The sequence below is a fragment of the Lynx canadensis genome, chromosome A3 (assembly GCF_007474595.2).
Source record: "Lynx canadensis isolate LIC74 chromosome A3, mLynCan4.pri.v2, whole genome shotgun sequence".
Classification (NCBI taxonomy): Eukaryota; Metazoa; Chordata; class Mammalia; order Carnivora; family Felidae; genus Lynx; species Lynx canadensis.
The window spans coordinates 50721525-50737178 of record NC_044305.1 but is presented as its reverse complement, the minus strand read 5'-3'; the positions used below and the strand labels follow the sequence as shown (position 1 = coordinate 50737178).

Genomic DNA, 15654 nt, shown 5'->3' with positions numbered 1-15654 from the left:
TTTTCTGAGCTTCAGCAGTACTGACTGGTCTCCATTTTTGTTGTGTGTGTTTTGTTGCGTGTCCACGTGTATGTGTGCGGCAACCCCAGGATGAGATCCTGACTGTCATCAGAAGAGTGGATGACAACTGGGCAGAAGGCATGCTGGGAGACAAGATTGGGATCTTCCCCCTGCTGTATGTGGAGGTAAGGTCATGCTCTCAGATACACTTCCTCTTCCACCCTGCTGTCTGTTTCACTAGACAGGTGGGGTTGTGGGGGTGGACTCCTAGCCTAGGACCCCTTTCCCAAGAGAAGAAGATGGGGACTGCATTGGACTTCTGTGCCAGTGCTATGAGAATTGTCTCAGTCCCTCAGGTTGTGTGTCCCAGGCCTGGCTGCAGACTATCTTACCGTGTGGGCAGGGAAGGAGGGTCTCCCCAGCCCCAGAGGAGAAGACAGCATTCCCCTGTCACTGCAAACATAGCTGAAGAATGCTGGCTCTGGTGGGCCGTTTGTGGTCCTCATAGGACTCGCGTGACTGGGCAGCTTGTCCAACTGGGAGTCCTTAAAGCAGAGATGATTTGGGGCCTGTTAATTTCCTGTCTCCTTTCTGTAACTAAGGAGCACTTTGTTTCCAGTGCATAAGTTATGGGCAGTGGCTGAGCCGGGAGCATCTTAGAATGTTTGCCCTGGAAACCCCTGTTTGCTGTGGGCTATTTGTGTATCTGCAGGAGTATTTGCCCATCATGTGCGAGTGTGCTGTTTGTCAGTACAAGTCACGTGTGTACGCCCATGAGCCAACATACCGTTCATCTATTAATCACTGCAGTTATCCATACAGTTCTTTCAGCTAATGCATACTGCGTGCTCGCTGCATGCGAAACACTTCTAAGTACTTTCTCATTTAATTTTCTCAACACCCTAGGCATATGAAAGCCAGGAATGTCCCCACTTTACAGATGAGCCAATAGAGACAGAAAGTTCTCCTAGCTGCTAAGTGGAACATGAGCACAGGCCGGTTGCTCTAGACTTAACCCTTCACTGCCCTGCCCCTGAATGCCCCCCACTAGCAAACTGTAGTTCAGTCAGCCTGTTGTGGGGCTCCATGTGCTGGTAGGTGGCACATCTAGCTTTGCCACACCTACTGAGCTGTGTGTGGGTGCCACTAGGTGTTTGTTAAACACATCTGCTGATTCCTTTTTCTTTTTTTTAAATTTTTTTTTTCAACGTTTTTTATTTTATTTTTTTTGGGACAGAGAGAGACAGAGCATGAACGGGGGAGGGGCAGAGAGAGAGGGAGATACAGAATCGGAAACAGGCTCCAGGCTCCGAGCCATCAGCCCAGAGCCTGACGCGGGGCTCGAACTCACGGACCGCGAGATCGTGACCTGGCTGAAGTCGGACGCTTAACCGACTGCGCCACCCAGGCGCCCCATGCTGATTCCTTTTTCATATAGGATAAAGTTCAAATGCTATTGTAAGGCATTCATGATTCATAGCCTGCAAAGGCTAGATGTTTTGCTAGCCTCATCTCTGGTCATTTCCTCTCATTTCCCTAAATGCTCTGGACTAGTGGTTCTCTCACGTTAATTTTGAATAGACTGCCCAGGAGATTCTGAGGCCATCTTATGCAATAACAGTAAGCCCACACACGTACACACACACACACACACACACACACACACACACACACACAGTGCCCACACTCAAGTATACATGGACTCATACACACTCTGACACACACTCTCACACACACATCCACACCTTTCCCTAGTACACTGTAAGAGTCAAAATTCCCCAAACACCTTGTAAGCTTCCATTTGTGCATTTGCTTCAGTTTCCAGGGGGATGTTCTTCTTTATCCTGCAGCTTAAGATCAAAGAACTTGATGCATGAGTAACACTTATAGTGCAGTCTAGCAGTGAAAAACTTGGCCTCTCAGACATCTGTAGCAGTGGAACTATTTTTCCCCAGGCAGACTTCTAAGGATGCTCAAACACATATGCAGAAATGCTTACAGAAACTTTGTTATGATGGCCCCAAACTGGAAACAATGCAGATGTCCCTCAGCAGTGGGATGGATAAATGAAGGATGGTATGTCCATACGATGGAATACTATCCAGCAGAGAAAATGAGCAAAAGACTACTGCATTTAAAAGCATGGCTGAATCTCACAGACAGATCTTTTGAAAGAAGCCAGACACAAAAGAGTACATATGATTTTCGCTTTTAGGAAGTTCAAAAGCAGGTAGAACTACTCCAGGGTGACAGAAAGCAGAGCAGCTGGGCCTCTGTGGGGAGACTCACGGGAAGCAGGGAGAAGGAGGCCTCTGGGATGTGGAGGTGTTTGAAATCTTCATCTCAGGAGGTTAACAGTTATGTGCAGCCGTAGAGTGACGCACAGTTAACATTTGTGCATTTTTCTTTAAAGCACAGTTTAAGAAACTAAGATAAAACCTCATAAGGAGCCCCAAGGAAGGTCACACTGGCACCCCCTGCAGAAGGCCAGGTTAGCCCCAGCAGCTTCCACCTTCTGGAAGGGCTCAGGCATTGTCAGGGAGGTTGAGAGCTTGGGCTCAGGACTGGGAAACCAATCAGTGGGGCTCTCTGAGTGTTCTCCTTAGTTCCAAAGACTTACTCAAAGGGCAGACTTCCTGAGGCCCAGCCACAAGAGACACGCTTTCAAATACTTCTCCCTTGAGGACATAGGTAGGCTCCTGCATCCTTCTGGCTCAGAAGCCCTCCATGCCCCACACCTCCAGTGACAGTCCTGCCTCTACTCTGAACATGGCTGTCTTACTCCTTTGTGTGGTTCCTCAGATAGGATGCCCTGAGGGCCCTTGAGGCTCCAGTGCTAGGCTCTTCCCAGGAGCAGTAGCAGAGCATGCCTGGAGTAGCCATGGGCAGGGGACTTGCTCCTCTGGGTCGTGCCTCTTCCTGGACAGCACTGTGGCCTGTGCAGAGCCTATCCCCTCACCATGACCCTAAGGAGCCCCAGCCACAACACCCCTGAACTGCTCTGGAACAGACTCCTGGCTTCTCACTCAGCAACCAGTGAAGACAAGATGCCCCAAATGGATATTTCCTGAGATGGTGTTTCACTGTTTCTATATCAATTCCCTTTTAAAGTACTTGAGTGGCTCTGGCCCCATCGTAGCCTTGGAGGTAGATTCCAGGGCTTGCAGAGTTCAGGCTGTCTTCTCTCCAGGAGGCTGAGCAGGCCTTTGAGATCTGAGTGATTGGAACTCCAGTCTTCTGCAGGGTTTGAACCTGAGCTTCCTGTTAGGGCAGTTCCTGCCCTCATGCTTGACCCAGATGGATCTGTAATAAGTGAACGAGCACTTTTGCTCTGTAGATTATACAGTCTTCTCTTAACCAGGACTGTTTCTTCACCCTGGGCTTGCCAAGTAGGCACAGTGGGACGGATGGTATAAAACCCGGGTGCAGCTGGCCTGGCCTTGAGCTACTGGCAGCCTGTCTTCTGAGAAGGTGGTCCTGTCTCTGGAAATATCTATACCTCTGGTGTACTGCAGAAATAACCCTGTCATCCACACTCCCTATAGTGCCCAGGGGCCTGGCTGCCACTGTATCCCCATTGGTGACCTGGGCCTGCTGGTCTCAGGCACTGACTGCCTGCACCTGGCTCCTTCACCCTCAACTCCTCACCACTCCTGTGCGACTTCCCTTCCCCACCTTTGACCTCCTTGATGCCTTTCCAGCTCCTCTTCCTACTTTCCCCGCCACTGGTCCTGCATCTTGAACCTGCCTCCATGTTCTTTTCTCCCCCTTTGTTCCATGAACAATCACTGTCCAGCAGCATCTTCACACCGGGACAACAGCACATGTCAGACACCTGCCTCTTTGTTAGGATGACTGCTGGACAGGGCACTCTCACTGGTGTCTATCCAGGACAGAGAGAGGAGCTGACATTGCTCTTGCCCTTGGGGAATAACCCCCAAAACATGACAGTGACATGGCCTTCCTTATGTGCCTCAAGTCCTTGAGGAGGCAGAATAATTGTCATCATTTTCATTTTTCAGAATGGTTCAATCTCAGAGAGTTCCTCAGGCCCAGGGGAACCCTCCTCCTCTAGGTGGGGGCTCAGCATTGCCTGCTGTGGGTAAATGTACTGTAGGAACACACGTGGCACTCTGCCCTTCTCACATCCTGGCATGGCTGGGTCTGGCTTTGCTGTTCCACCCTGCAGCATGAGTACCCCAACTGGGGATCCTGCATTCTCCTTTTCCATAGGCTCCAAGATGGCATGCTTGGCATTTGCCCTTAGTATGGACCTCAGGTCATCCCTGTAGAGCAGGGCCTATTTCTCACGGGCCATGGCAACCCTAGTGGCAGGACGTGACTGGGACTCAGGGCAGCTCAGAGCATCATGGGCTTCAGAGGTAGACCCCACTGGACTCAACACCATGCATTAGACATGTGAATTTTGGCATATTTCTTAACATTTCTGAGCCTGTTTCCTTGCTCATCTGAGGGCAATAACATGGACCTCATGGGGATAGTTGCAAGGCTTCAAGAACAATAACAGAGTGCACAGACCAGACCTGGCATTAGGTAGGTTGGCAAGGGCCATCTGTGTTGTTGCTCTGCTATTGTTTGTTGAATGAATAATTGCACATTGGTCCATTCATGTGTTTACTGAAGATCTCTGTGTCATTTCCTGAGCATTGACCATATTTGGCCTCATATTTCTGAGAGTTTTCTCACAAGTGCTCATTTTTACTCCTCAGCAGGGGTGGGAGCTTTTTGAAGGTAGGTGTGCCCCTATTTCTGTGCAGGTACAACAGCCCCACCCTGGTCAACAAGACAAGTGGTGCAGATATTCCCATGCTGCATGATAGGAGAGGTTGCTTGCTAGAAAGCTATTCTTTTATTTTATTTTATTTTATTTTATTTTATTTTAAAAATTTTTTAATGTTTTTATTTATTTTTGAGACCGAGAGAGACAGAGCTTGAGCAGGGGAAGAGCAGAGAGAGAGGGAGACACAGAATCCAAAGCAGGCTCCAGGCTCTGAGCTGTCAGCACAGAGCCCAACACGGGGCTCCAACTCACAGACTGTGAGATCGTGACCTGAGCTGAAGTCAGAAGCTCAACTGACTGAGCCACCCAGGTGCCCCTAGAAGGCTATTCTTGAAGTGCGTTCCTGGGAATCAGCTTCAGTCTGGAGAGACACCGAGACAGGACACAGGACTGTGTTCTGCCTCAATGGGGGGTTTGCGTGGAGACATAGAAGGAACATTAGGTAATCTGCCTGTGATGGCTTGTCTGTGAGGAAGGCCTGTCCGTGGGGCTGGCGCTAAGACCCAACATCTATAATAAGCTGCAGACACAGTTGAAAAGAATGAACATGCAGTGAGCACAAGTGTCAGGTTCTGCCTTCGCACTCTGAAAATCAGTTGTCGAGGCAGAATGAGGGGGAGACCTGCATCACCAGCAGTTAACTGACAAAGACTTCCAGAATTACCAGATAATGTGATGGCGCTTTACTTCTGCTGAATATGATGTCTAAACTTACTAGCCGCTCTACATGGTTGGTGTTGTGTGGTTGGCTTCCCAGGTGACATGGTCTCGGGGGCGGGGGGGTCCACCCTCATGCTCGCTCGTATGCCCCACCCTACATGTGCACACAGAAACAGATGCTTCACCTCCTCTGGCAGCAAGTGGGGAAGGTTCTGGGGCAAGGTGGGGGGAATCCCTTCCAACTTCCCTTAACTATCCATGGTGAGAAGGGTGAAGGGTGGCCATTCTGTGCTGAAGATGGGCCTGAGTCTGTGGCGTGAGGACAGGCAGAGAAGGAAGAGGGTGTGCAACGCCTGTCCCAACAGCCAGCACACACTGCCCAGGGTGCTGTTCTGGACAGAGGAGGGAGCTTCTTTGCTGCCTTTGGATTTGGCATGGGAGAAGAGATGAGTAGCAGGTTCCCCAAGGGAAGCTCTCACCTCATGACATTGACCAGTGGGTGATTAGATGTGTAACTAATTATTCCTAGGTGCTATCATTGATTCCATTGACTGCTTATATTTGCATAGCTTTTCAGTGGTATTACAGCCATCCTCCCTATTCAGCTGATAAGAAATGTGAAGCCTGATTAAATGGTACCATGCACTGGGGCACTGGGGCTCAGCTGCCTGACCCCTGCCTGGACTCTTCCCTGGTGTGGGCAGGCATACACTGAAGGGGAGGGGAGTTTTTACATTCCCAAAGGAGGCATGGCTTGGGGCTGTGAAATGCCTGAGGGCTCTTCCGAAAAAAAAAAAATTCAGGGAAAACTCTTATGAACGTCAAATAACCTGAAAGCTTGCTTAGCTGAGCGGACATGTGTGTACATCTGCACACAAATAGGATCTGCCTGAGACGGCAGAGGGTGAAGCATGCGGTGAGCCGTGTGTCAGGCTGCCTCTGCCAGACTTAGAAATGGGGAGTGCAAGTAGGGGCACAGAATAACTGGCAGAGCTGCTGGGTCCACAAGGGTCTGCTAATTCAGAGAGAGCATATGCACCAGTGGGTCTGTCTCATAAGATAACCCCAAGACCCAGAAAGAAAGAGCTGGGTGGTTTTCTCCTACCTTCTGTGACCATGGCTGTGGGAATACAAGGTACCACGATGTCCTGGCTGGTGCCCCAGGTTTACCATAGACGTGAGTCACTCAGCCCCTCTCTCCTCTCCTTGCTAGGTGTGGAGATCCAAGAGTTTCTAGGTTCCCTCTCTGTGGCTTGTCAACTCCATGCTTTGGGTATAGAAGCAAAATAGAATTTCAGTGGCAGTAAAGCACAGTTTACCCTGAAGCTGGCCCATGGGATATGGGCATGAGATACCTCTGAGGGGATATGAGGTCTTGGGTGCATGGGCGACATTCTCACAGGGCCCAGTTGAAAGGAATGGAGGCCTGGTAGGAATTTTCACACGTGTGCAGCAGTCTCTCTTCTGAGAACCCGTTCTCAGGTATGGCCACCATGTGCCCTCCATGGGCTGTGGCAGGCATGGCTGTGGGTGAGCCACGTCTGTGGCTTCTTTTCCCCTGGAGACCATGTGGGTGGTGTCACCAGGGAAGGTTCCAGGAAGCTCCTCAAGAACAGCCTGGGCCTGTGGCTCCCAGGTAGGCTTTCCAGGCCGCCACTGCCCTGAGATTTGCCTCAGGTCTGCAACCGGCTGATGGGGCGCTAAGACCTCCAGCCCCTCAGGTCTCGTGTCCCTCTGGCATCACCTATCTCAGACCCTCTGAGACAGACCCCACTCCTGTCTCAGACCCTCTGCTACCCACCACACTGGATGGTACCACTCAGTTTCCCAAACCAAGCCCGGGTTCTCTCTGGTCCCCTTTTCTCCCTCACTTCCCAATCCACTCTGCAGTCAGTTCTCAGCAGTTCTATCTCTGAAAATCCTTCTCAAGTATAACAAATATATAGTATAATTTAAAGTATAACACACCATTAGTGCTTGTCAGACAACTGCTCTCGCCACTCAACATATCAGCAAACAAAATATTCCTGTCTTTATGAAACTCTCTTATGGAACTCACTTTCTGGTGTGGGGGGCAGATAATATGCAAGTCCATTATATAAACGCCTCAGAAAATGATAACTGAAATGGAGAAAAAAATAAAACGGGAGAGAGGAGTGTTGGGTGAGCATTCTAGACAGAGGGGACAGCCAGTGCAAAGTTCCTGAGGCAGGAATGTGCCAGGCCTGCTTGAGGAACAGCAGGAAAGGCTGAGTGGCTGGAACCCAGTGGGCAAGGGGGTAAGTAGTAGGAGATAAGGTAAGGTGAAGAGGGTCAGATCACATGGGCCCTTGAAGGCCTATTTAATAAAATTGGCTTTTGTTTTAAGTGAAATAGGAAACCGGTGAAGAACTTTTGAGCTTGATGATCTGACATAAGTTTTATGTGAATCACTTTGGCACCACTGTTGAGCATCGATTGAGTATAGGGGGATGGGAGATGTGTGGCAAGAATGGAAATAGATTGTGAAGCTATTGCCAGCACAGGCCACGGTGGTAGTCACAGAGGTGGCAAAAAGCATCAGCTGCTGTAGCTAGTAGAACCAGCAGGAAGTGCCGATGTGAGGCTGCGAAGTGTAAAACATCCAGTTTTGGCCTGAGCATCTGGAGGAATGAAATCACCATGGATGTGAAGGGTGAAGTGGGCTGGGGTACATGGAGACCAAGAGGCCAGTTCACAGAAGGTTGGGCCTGGGGTATCTGTTAAACATCTGAGTGGCTTATCAGATAGGCAACAGGTATGCAGGGGTCAAGTTCAAGACAGAGGTCTGTGTTGGAGATGCTAATTTGGGGTCTTTGGCATGTAGATGGGCCACTGTGGGAATGAGTATAGGCTGGGAAGGGTCCAAGAGCAGAGTCCTCCCCTAGTTCGGGGCACGTCTGGTCCTGTGCCTGACACCAGCCTCCCCATCACTAATCTGTCCTCCACACCATATCTGAACAGCGTTTCTCTCAAATCCACCCTGCCCTACCCTCTGCCCCAGCCCCCACCCTCCTCCTTCCTTCCCAGCCTGGGCTCAGTGGTCTCCAGGGTAGTGATCTCCAAACCTGCTGTGAGATGCCGAGACCGGACTTTGCAACTTCCACCTAGCATGGTGGCACCAGGCTGTCTCTAGGCACCTGAGATTCCAGCCACCCAAACTTTGACGGTGCCTTTCCTAGCTCAGGGCCTCTGTGCAAGGACCCATAGAGCTCTTCTTCATCCTTTGAAACCCAACTCAAATGGCACTCACTCCATGGAGCCATTCCCTGAGCCCTAAGACCCTGTTTATGTCAAGGCACAGGGCTTCCAGCGTTTCTTAAACTTCTTCAGTCCCCTGCAATCCTTAAAGGACTGGGATCCTTTAAGTCAGGGACCTCTTTTTGTTCCTTTTTAATATCCCTAGCTCTTAGCAAAGTGCACACAGTGGGTGCTTAATAAATGTATGACTGTGGGAGTGACAGCTTATCAGGAGATCAGCATGAGAATTAGCCAGGAGCCATTTTCTGGATCCAGAAACATGCAGTGATTATCCAGAGCCAGAGGCTGTTTGGGGAATTTGGAGGCACAACGAGAGGTAGGGCATGGGGGAAAATAGGATTGGACTGGTTTTTAACTTTCAGGACAAACCACGTGATGTTTAGAGGGGGCTTGTCATGGGGGCTGGCTGTCTGGAAGCACCAGGAAGAATGTGGTTGCCTTGTTCCTGGATTTTGGAAGTTGCCCACATCTCCCTTTATTGGTGCTATCCCAGGCTGACCAGCACTTCCCTTCATAGCTATGTGCCTTTTCTGGGTCTGACTTCCTTCAACAGACTGCAGGGTGTGCGGAGCACACACACTTGTCCCCTCACAGCTGCGTGCCATTGCCTGTCCCACTTGCCCTGGACTCCATGGCTGCGTGGGCCCAACTCCCACCAGGCTGAGGACACGGTTGAGGAAGGATGGTCACCTCTTTGTCTCACTTCCAGTCTTCACTCTCATCGCTCCTGAGGCTGAGCCCCACGCTGTCTTGGCCAGCTCCCACGCCACCCCTCTGTGAGAGGCCTCTGCCCCTGCTGGGGTAAGGGCTTCCTCCTTATTCCCACCAGGTTCTTCGCTCACCCAGGTATAGGAACCGTTGACATGCACTCAGCTGGAGAGCACCTGGTAGGCAGGATTCCATCCATCTCCTTCCCCTTCGCATCCCCAGATCTCTTGACACTCAGATAAGGTGCAGTTGCAGGTTTCAGTGGGAGGGTGAGCCACCCACCCCTGAAAACTGGGTCTCATGTGCTCTGTGCTGTAGCAACTAAGCATATGCACAGGTGATGGCTGTTTGTCCTATGGACAGGTGGTGACATCTGGTAGAGGGAGCACTGAGCACACCCAGGCCCAGACGCTGGCCACAGATGCCAGGGAAGAACTATTTCGTCTTCCTGCAGGCTGACGGAACTTTTGGGTTGGAAGGGAAGTCTTTCCTTCCCTCTCATATGTCATATGTCAACCTTTATTTAACGTATACATTTTAATGCATTTCCTTGTTTTGTGCTATTACATGTAAACCTGTAGGTAAGGAGATGGCCCTCGGGTCCCTTGGAGGCATGGGTAAGCAAGCCCATTGAAGCGGGCTTTCCTGTGTTCTTGATGGTAATTTATCTGACTCACGTGGAAGGACAGTGGCTGCCTTTGGCCACAACCTGAAAGGGTGCAGGTTGACTCTGACACTCGCAGGTGCCTTTCCTGTGCCTTTACCTGGGAACAACCTTTACCCCCACACTCCATAGGTGAAAGGAGCAGATAGATCCTTGGGGGTTTGAGTCTAGAGGAGGGGGTGTCTGGAAGCAAGGTGTGGTTCAGGAAGGGAAGAAGCTGAGAGGAGGGATTTGAGCATATTAATTGAGGTGTCAGTACCTGCTGTGACAGGTGAACCCTGAGATCCTAGGGCTTAACTGCAGTAGAGGGTCACATCTGGCTGTTCTGGTCAGCCAGGCTCTCATAGGCACCAGGGAGACCCAGCCAATGGGGCTCTACCATCTTTAACACTAAGAAGGCAATGACAGGAAATGACAGGCCATGTTCAGAGGAAAGTCCCTAAGGAAAATCTCTCCTCTGTGGAAGCATCTCTTGCCCACCAACCTGTGAAGGCATTCAGTTGTGCGGTCAAACAAAGATAAACCGGGAGGGACGAGTGGGCAGAGACATGAGGTCTCTGGTGAAAAACCAGGAAAGGGGCACATCTTAAGCTGTTATCAGAGTCAAGGGAATGCTGCTCAGCGGTATATTGGATGGGGCACCCTAAGGGGAGGGTAGGAGAGGGGAACAATAAAACCCAAGGGATAGCAGGGGGTAATTGCTAATTGGCACCTAGAGAAGAGACAGAGACAGAGACAAGAGAGGATAAGGGCCCACCTTGATGGACAGGAGAGAAACCCACCCTTCAGAGGGAGGAGGAGGTGAATGGGAAAGGTTCTGAGGCACACTGAGGCCTGGGCAGATGTTCAGAGTTTATGCCGAGTTGTTCTGGTCTCAGCTACTTGGCACATTATTTGTTGCGAATGACAAAGTTCAGGACTTGAGAACGGAGGCCATGTGGGACTTTGCCAGGGAAGATGGTGGGGGTGTGTGGAAGAGATGCAAGAGCTGAGGGAGGATGTGAAAGGTGGGCAAAGGACTCCTGGTTTGGGGACCCAGCCATATGGGGGTGCTAGTGGGACATGAGTGCTGGGCTTTGGGGCACTGCTGGAGGCTGAAGGTGCTGGCCACTGGCTGTGGAGCTGGATGGTGACCTGGGAGGACAGTTTGGAAAGAAGAGATGGCTCAGGAGAGAGAAGGTTCCTGGGCTATGGGTAATGATGGGAGGAAGCCCAGGTCCAAACAGGTCTGAGGGGCTGAAAGATGAAATTCGAAAGTTGAGCACATGCTGAAGTCCATTTAATTTACCTCTGACACCCCAAATGCATCAAAGACAGCTCTGTCATTCAACACCCCACACTTAGCTGTATGTACCCCAGAGTGGCTTCTGCAGGAAGCCTGTTTCTCAAGCCTGGAGCCGAAGCATGGGCACATGGTGGATCTGTCCTCTGGCTCCTGCTGTTCTAGGACAGCACAGCCCTGTCCTGTTTCCTGCCCTTCTGCTCCCAGGTGAATCCTTCATAACCTCCCACAACTGTGCCTGGTCCTCACCAACCTGAGGGAAGGAGCCCCATGTCCTTGGGGCACTGGAGGCCTGGAGCGTCTGCAGGCACATCCCAGGGGAGCTGTATTCTGGACCATGCGAGAGATGGGGGAATGGGGCCAGGCTCTGGAAAGTGAGGTGGGGGGCAACCTCATCCCAGGACCAGCGGGAGCCCAGAGAATTCTGACTTTGAGGAACCAGACCCCAGCCCTCTGTTGGTGTCAGGACTCATAAGCCCCAGTCCTGGTGTTGAAAGAATCCTATGTGATGTTAGGGAAAACTGTCAATGTGATGCTGTTTCTAGATCCTGGAAAACCGGTGGAGGCAGAAATGAAAATCTTGAGTTAGCCAAATAAATGAAGTACCAAAAACTGCAGTGGTAGTTACTAATGACAACTGTTTCCCATTTGGGAGTCCTTGTCTTCAGCACAATAATTACAGTGTACGTTGTTAGACAGTTTGCTTCTAAGCTTCAGTTGATTGCAATGTTGAACTCAGCTCGTCTTGCTCATGTAACACACTTGTCTCCTTGTCACTTCAGATTTTACAAAAAGAGAATATTATTTTGAACCTCCATCTCTAAATATGGTATTAAAATATTTGGTAATAACTCATTGGCACAACTGACAGCTTTCATTGGGAACAAAATAATTCTGAGTTGTTTTTTTTTTTAATTTTTTTTAACGTTTATTTATTTTTGAGACAGGGAGAGACAGCATGAACGGGGGAGGGTCAGAGCGAGAGGGAGACACAGAATCTGAAACAGGCTCCAGGCTCTGAGCTGTCAGCACAGAGCCTGACGCGGGGCTCGAACTCATGGACTGCGAGATCATGACCTGAGCCAAAGTCGGATGCTTAACCGACTGAGCCACCCAGGCACCCCATCTGAGGTTTTTAATTGTACATGCTCTGTACTGTTCTGAAGTTGTGGGCAGCCCTTCTACCCATTGGATTTGCCACCTACTGATGCAAAGAAAAGATTGCTCATGATTTCATCAAATTTGTCTTGGTTTTCCAGCCTCCTTGACTGGGGCAGGCAGTGTGTTTTCAGGGATGAAGATGAGGAGTGTATATGGCTTCTAAGGGAATGCCCACACCCAGGTTCTTGGGGAAAGCAGCATAGACAGGGGCTCAAAGACCTCTTTCTCCCCTTCAGCACCCTCCACAGACCCTGCACTATATGTGAGATCCTGGGTGGGCAGATTCGCAGCTGTGTTTCTGGTTGGGGGTCTCATTCTTAGTCATCAGTCCTGGTCTCTATGTCCCCCTTCTCCTTCTGTGGACTCCCTCTTCCCCTCAGAGGGAAAGCCAACATGTCAGGAAGTAATATGGACAGTGAGAGGGAAAAGGGGGCTTCTCATTTCCTGTACCCGGTTGACCTGCCCCTCCCTCCCATCTGGGAATGTGGGGCATGGAGTTGGAAGGCCTGGTGCTCCAGGTAAGGGCTTTGGAAGCAGAGGCTTACATGGGCTTTATCCCTCTGTTTGAAGCTTTTGCATTGAACATCCCCCCCTGCCTCACAATGTGGATGGCACCACATCAGAAAGTCCTGTCAGGAGGATCCAATGAGGTAATAGGTGGGAGCCCCATGTGGGCGGTTCCACATCACACAAATGAAACTAATGGTTCTACAGCCACTGGCATCTGTGTCTAAGCACTTTTCAGGGAGACAGAGGCCTCTGGAGAAGGTGGAAGGTTCTTGACAGTTGCTGAGGACTCAGCTGGCCATTCCCCACATTCTCAGCAGCCCAGTGAGTGGGGGCAGTGGCTCCCAGCCTAAGGGGTCTCCTGGATAAAGGATATCATCTACTTGCTTTTATTTATTTTCCTTTATCATTCTTTACAGCCTACAAATCAGCTCTGCTAACTTGTATGCAGTGTTGGCAGAAACATCCTGGTGCTAACATAGAGATGGATTTTGTCTCCCTGACTTGGCTTCTCTTTCCCCACGGGTTACTGTCAGGGCTGTTAGAAGCTCACTGTGTGCAGACAGGTGGGGTCTGGAAATAGTGATGCTGATGCCAGGTACTCACAGGGGACCCAGGAACCTCCCCACCCCAAGCACCAGGTTAGTAGCCTTATAAGGCTTTAATAACATTTCACCCTGGTGCACTTTTAAAACCAATGACGTACAGCTGTGTCTTCATGTTTCACTGCAAAGCCAATGAGGTGACTTCATGTGGCTGCAGCTCTTTCCCCATGGCTCTCCTGCCCTCAGAGCCTCCCTCAGAGCCAGGTCTGCTGCTGTGGGGGCTGGTGGGCGGGCCTGACCCCAGAACTTTCCACAGAGGTGGCACATCTTGTGTATGCAGCACATTTTACCAAACCTCACCCATTCTTTCCTGCAGAGAGATTTTGTTTGAAGCATGCTGCTGGAATTCCTGCTGTCTGTGGAAGGAGATGAAAAGCAGGCTCAGTGAAGGGAACTGGCAAGTGAGAAGCACAGACAGATAGAAGCAGCTTACCCCCCCCTGACTGCAGGGCAGTTGGGTGGCCGGTTGGAGTGTCTTGGGGAGTTTATCTCAGACACTGTGTTTCCATCTCTAGTAGTTTAATTGGAGTTTTTCTTATGTCCTCTGTATCTCTACCCACCCATGCTTAGAAGTATAATCATAGTAAATATTCCGACATGCTCATCTATAAATCCCATCTTTTGTGTTGTTTCTGGTTCTATTTCTACTGACTGATTTTTCTCCTCTCTAAATATTTATAAATTAGATTTATAGATTGCATTTTCCTGCTTCTTTGCATGCCTGATATTTTTAATTGGGTACCAACTTTGTGAATTTTGCCTTTTCCGGTGCTAGATGTTTTTTTGTTCCTACAGATATTCTTAAGCTTTGTTCTGGGATGTCACTAGGTCACTTACAAACAGTTTGATGCTTTTGAGCCTTGCTTTTAAGCTTTGTTCCGAAGGACTAGGGCACCTCTAATGTAGAGCTAATTATCCCCACTTCCAAAGCTATAATCTTCTCCACTCCATGCCCCATGATTTAAGAGGTTTTCATTCTCAAAAGTGGGAATGCAAACTGTTCCCAGCTTTGTGTGAGCCTCAGGTATTGTTCTGTCTTCCCCTTTTGGTGGTTCTTTCCCCAGCTCTGGGTAATTTCTTCCTATGAATGTTCTCATCAATACTCAGCTGTAGACTTTGTGGGTGGAGCTGTGCAGATCTCTCCTTTCTAGGACTTGAGCCCACAGATACCAGTTACTGTGGCCTCCCCAGAACCCAAACTCCATCTTCTCAATTCCAGGGGAACCTGAGGCTTTAGGTGGCAGGCTTCACCTCTCTCATCAGTTACTGCCCTGAGCTGCTGATGCCCCCCCCCCCCCATGTCTGAAAGCCATGTTTCATAGATCTGTTCTCAGCATGTCAGATCTATATTATCCCATCTTGGCTAAATGAGTGTTAACCTGTGATGGTTCAGGAATTTTGAAATAAGGGTGACAAGTCATTATGCTATACACCATAAACTAGTACAGTGTTATATGTCAACTGTATCTCAGTAAAATTTGGGGAAAAGTAAATAGGGATGAGAAAGTTAGAACCACAGGGGTATTTTTGGCAGAACAGGAAAGCTGCAGGTCAGCTGTGGTCTCCTGTGCTGCCTGTCCCCAACTCCAGTGCCAAGAATAAGTAATCAAGGACTTTTTAGAGAGATGAGGAACTGGTGGAAAGCCTTTGAGGCAATTATGTACTATGGATATTGGTGACGACCAAGTTCCAAACACTGTCATTTGCTCTCCCTCCATTTCCTCCCTTCTAATGTGCCCCTGCTTGCCCTGAGAGAAGCTCAGGATACCTGAGCTCACTGCATCAGAAGCAATGTAGAAAAAAAGACCTCAGGAAGGGGACAGGAAAGAAACTTCTCAGAGATTTCTGCCATTGAATGGAGGGGGGTGCCATTTTGTTTAAAGTTTGTTTTATTTTTTCTTTTTGCCTGGCCCATTTCTTACAAGCTTCCACAGCAGTGGGCAGCTGGCAGCAGTGGGGATCCCCCCATGTCTTGACTTGACTACAC

General features: G+C 49.8%; 1 protein-coding gene across 1 annotated transcript in view; it reads left to right on the top strand.

Annotated features, from left to right (window-relative positions):
* Window positions 1–15654, top strand: part of SH3RF3 (SH3 domain containing ring finger 3) — a 311825-nt gene that overhangs the window by 230064 nt on the left and 66107 nt on the right. The window contains exon 4 of the mRNA XM_032592612.1: window positions 90–185. Within this exon, the coding sequence (XP_032448503.1) occupies window positions 90–185 (96 nt within the window). The remainder of the gene's footprint in view (window positions 1–89; window positions 186–15654) is intronic.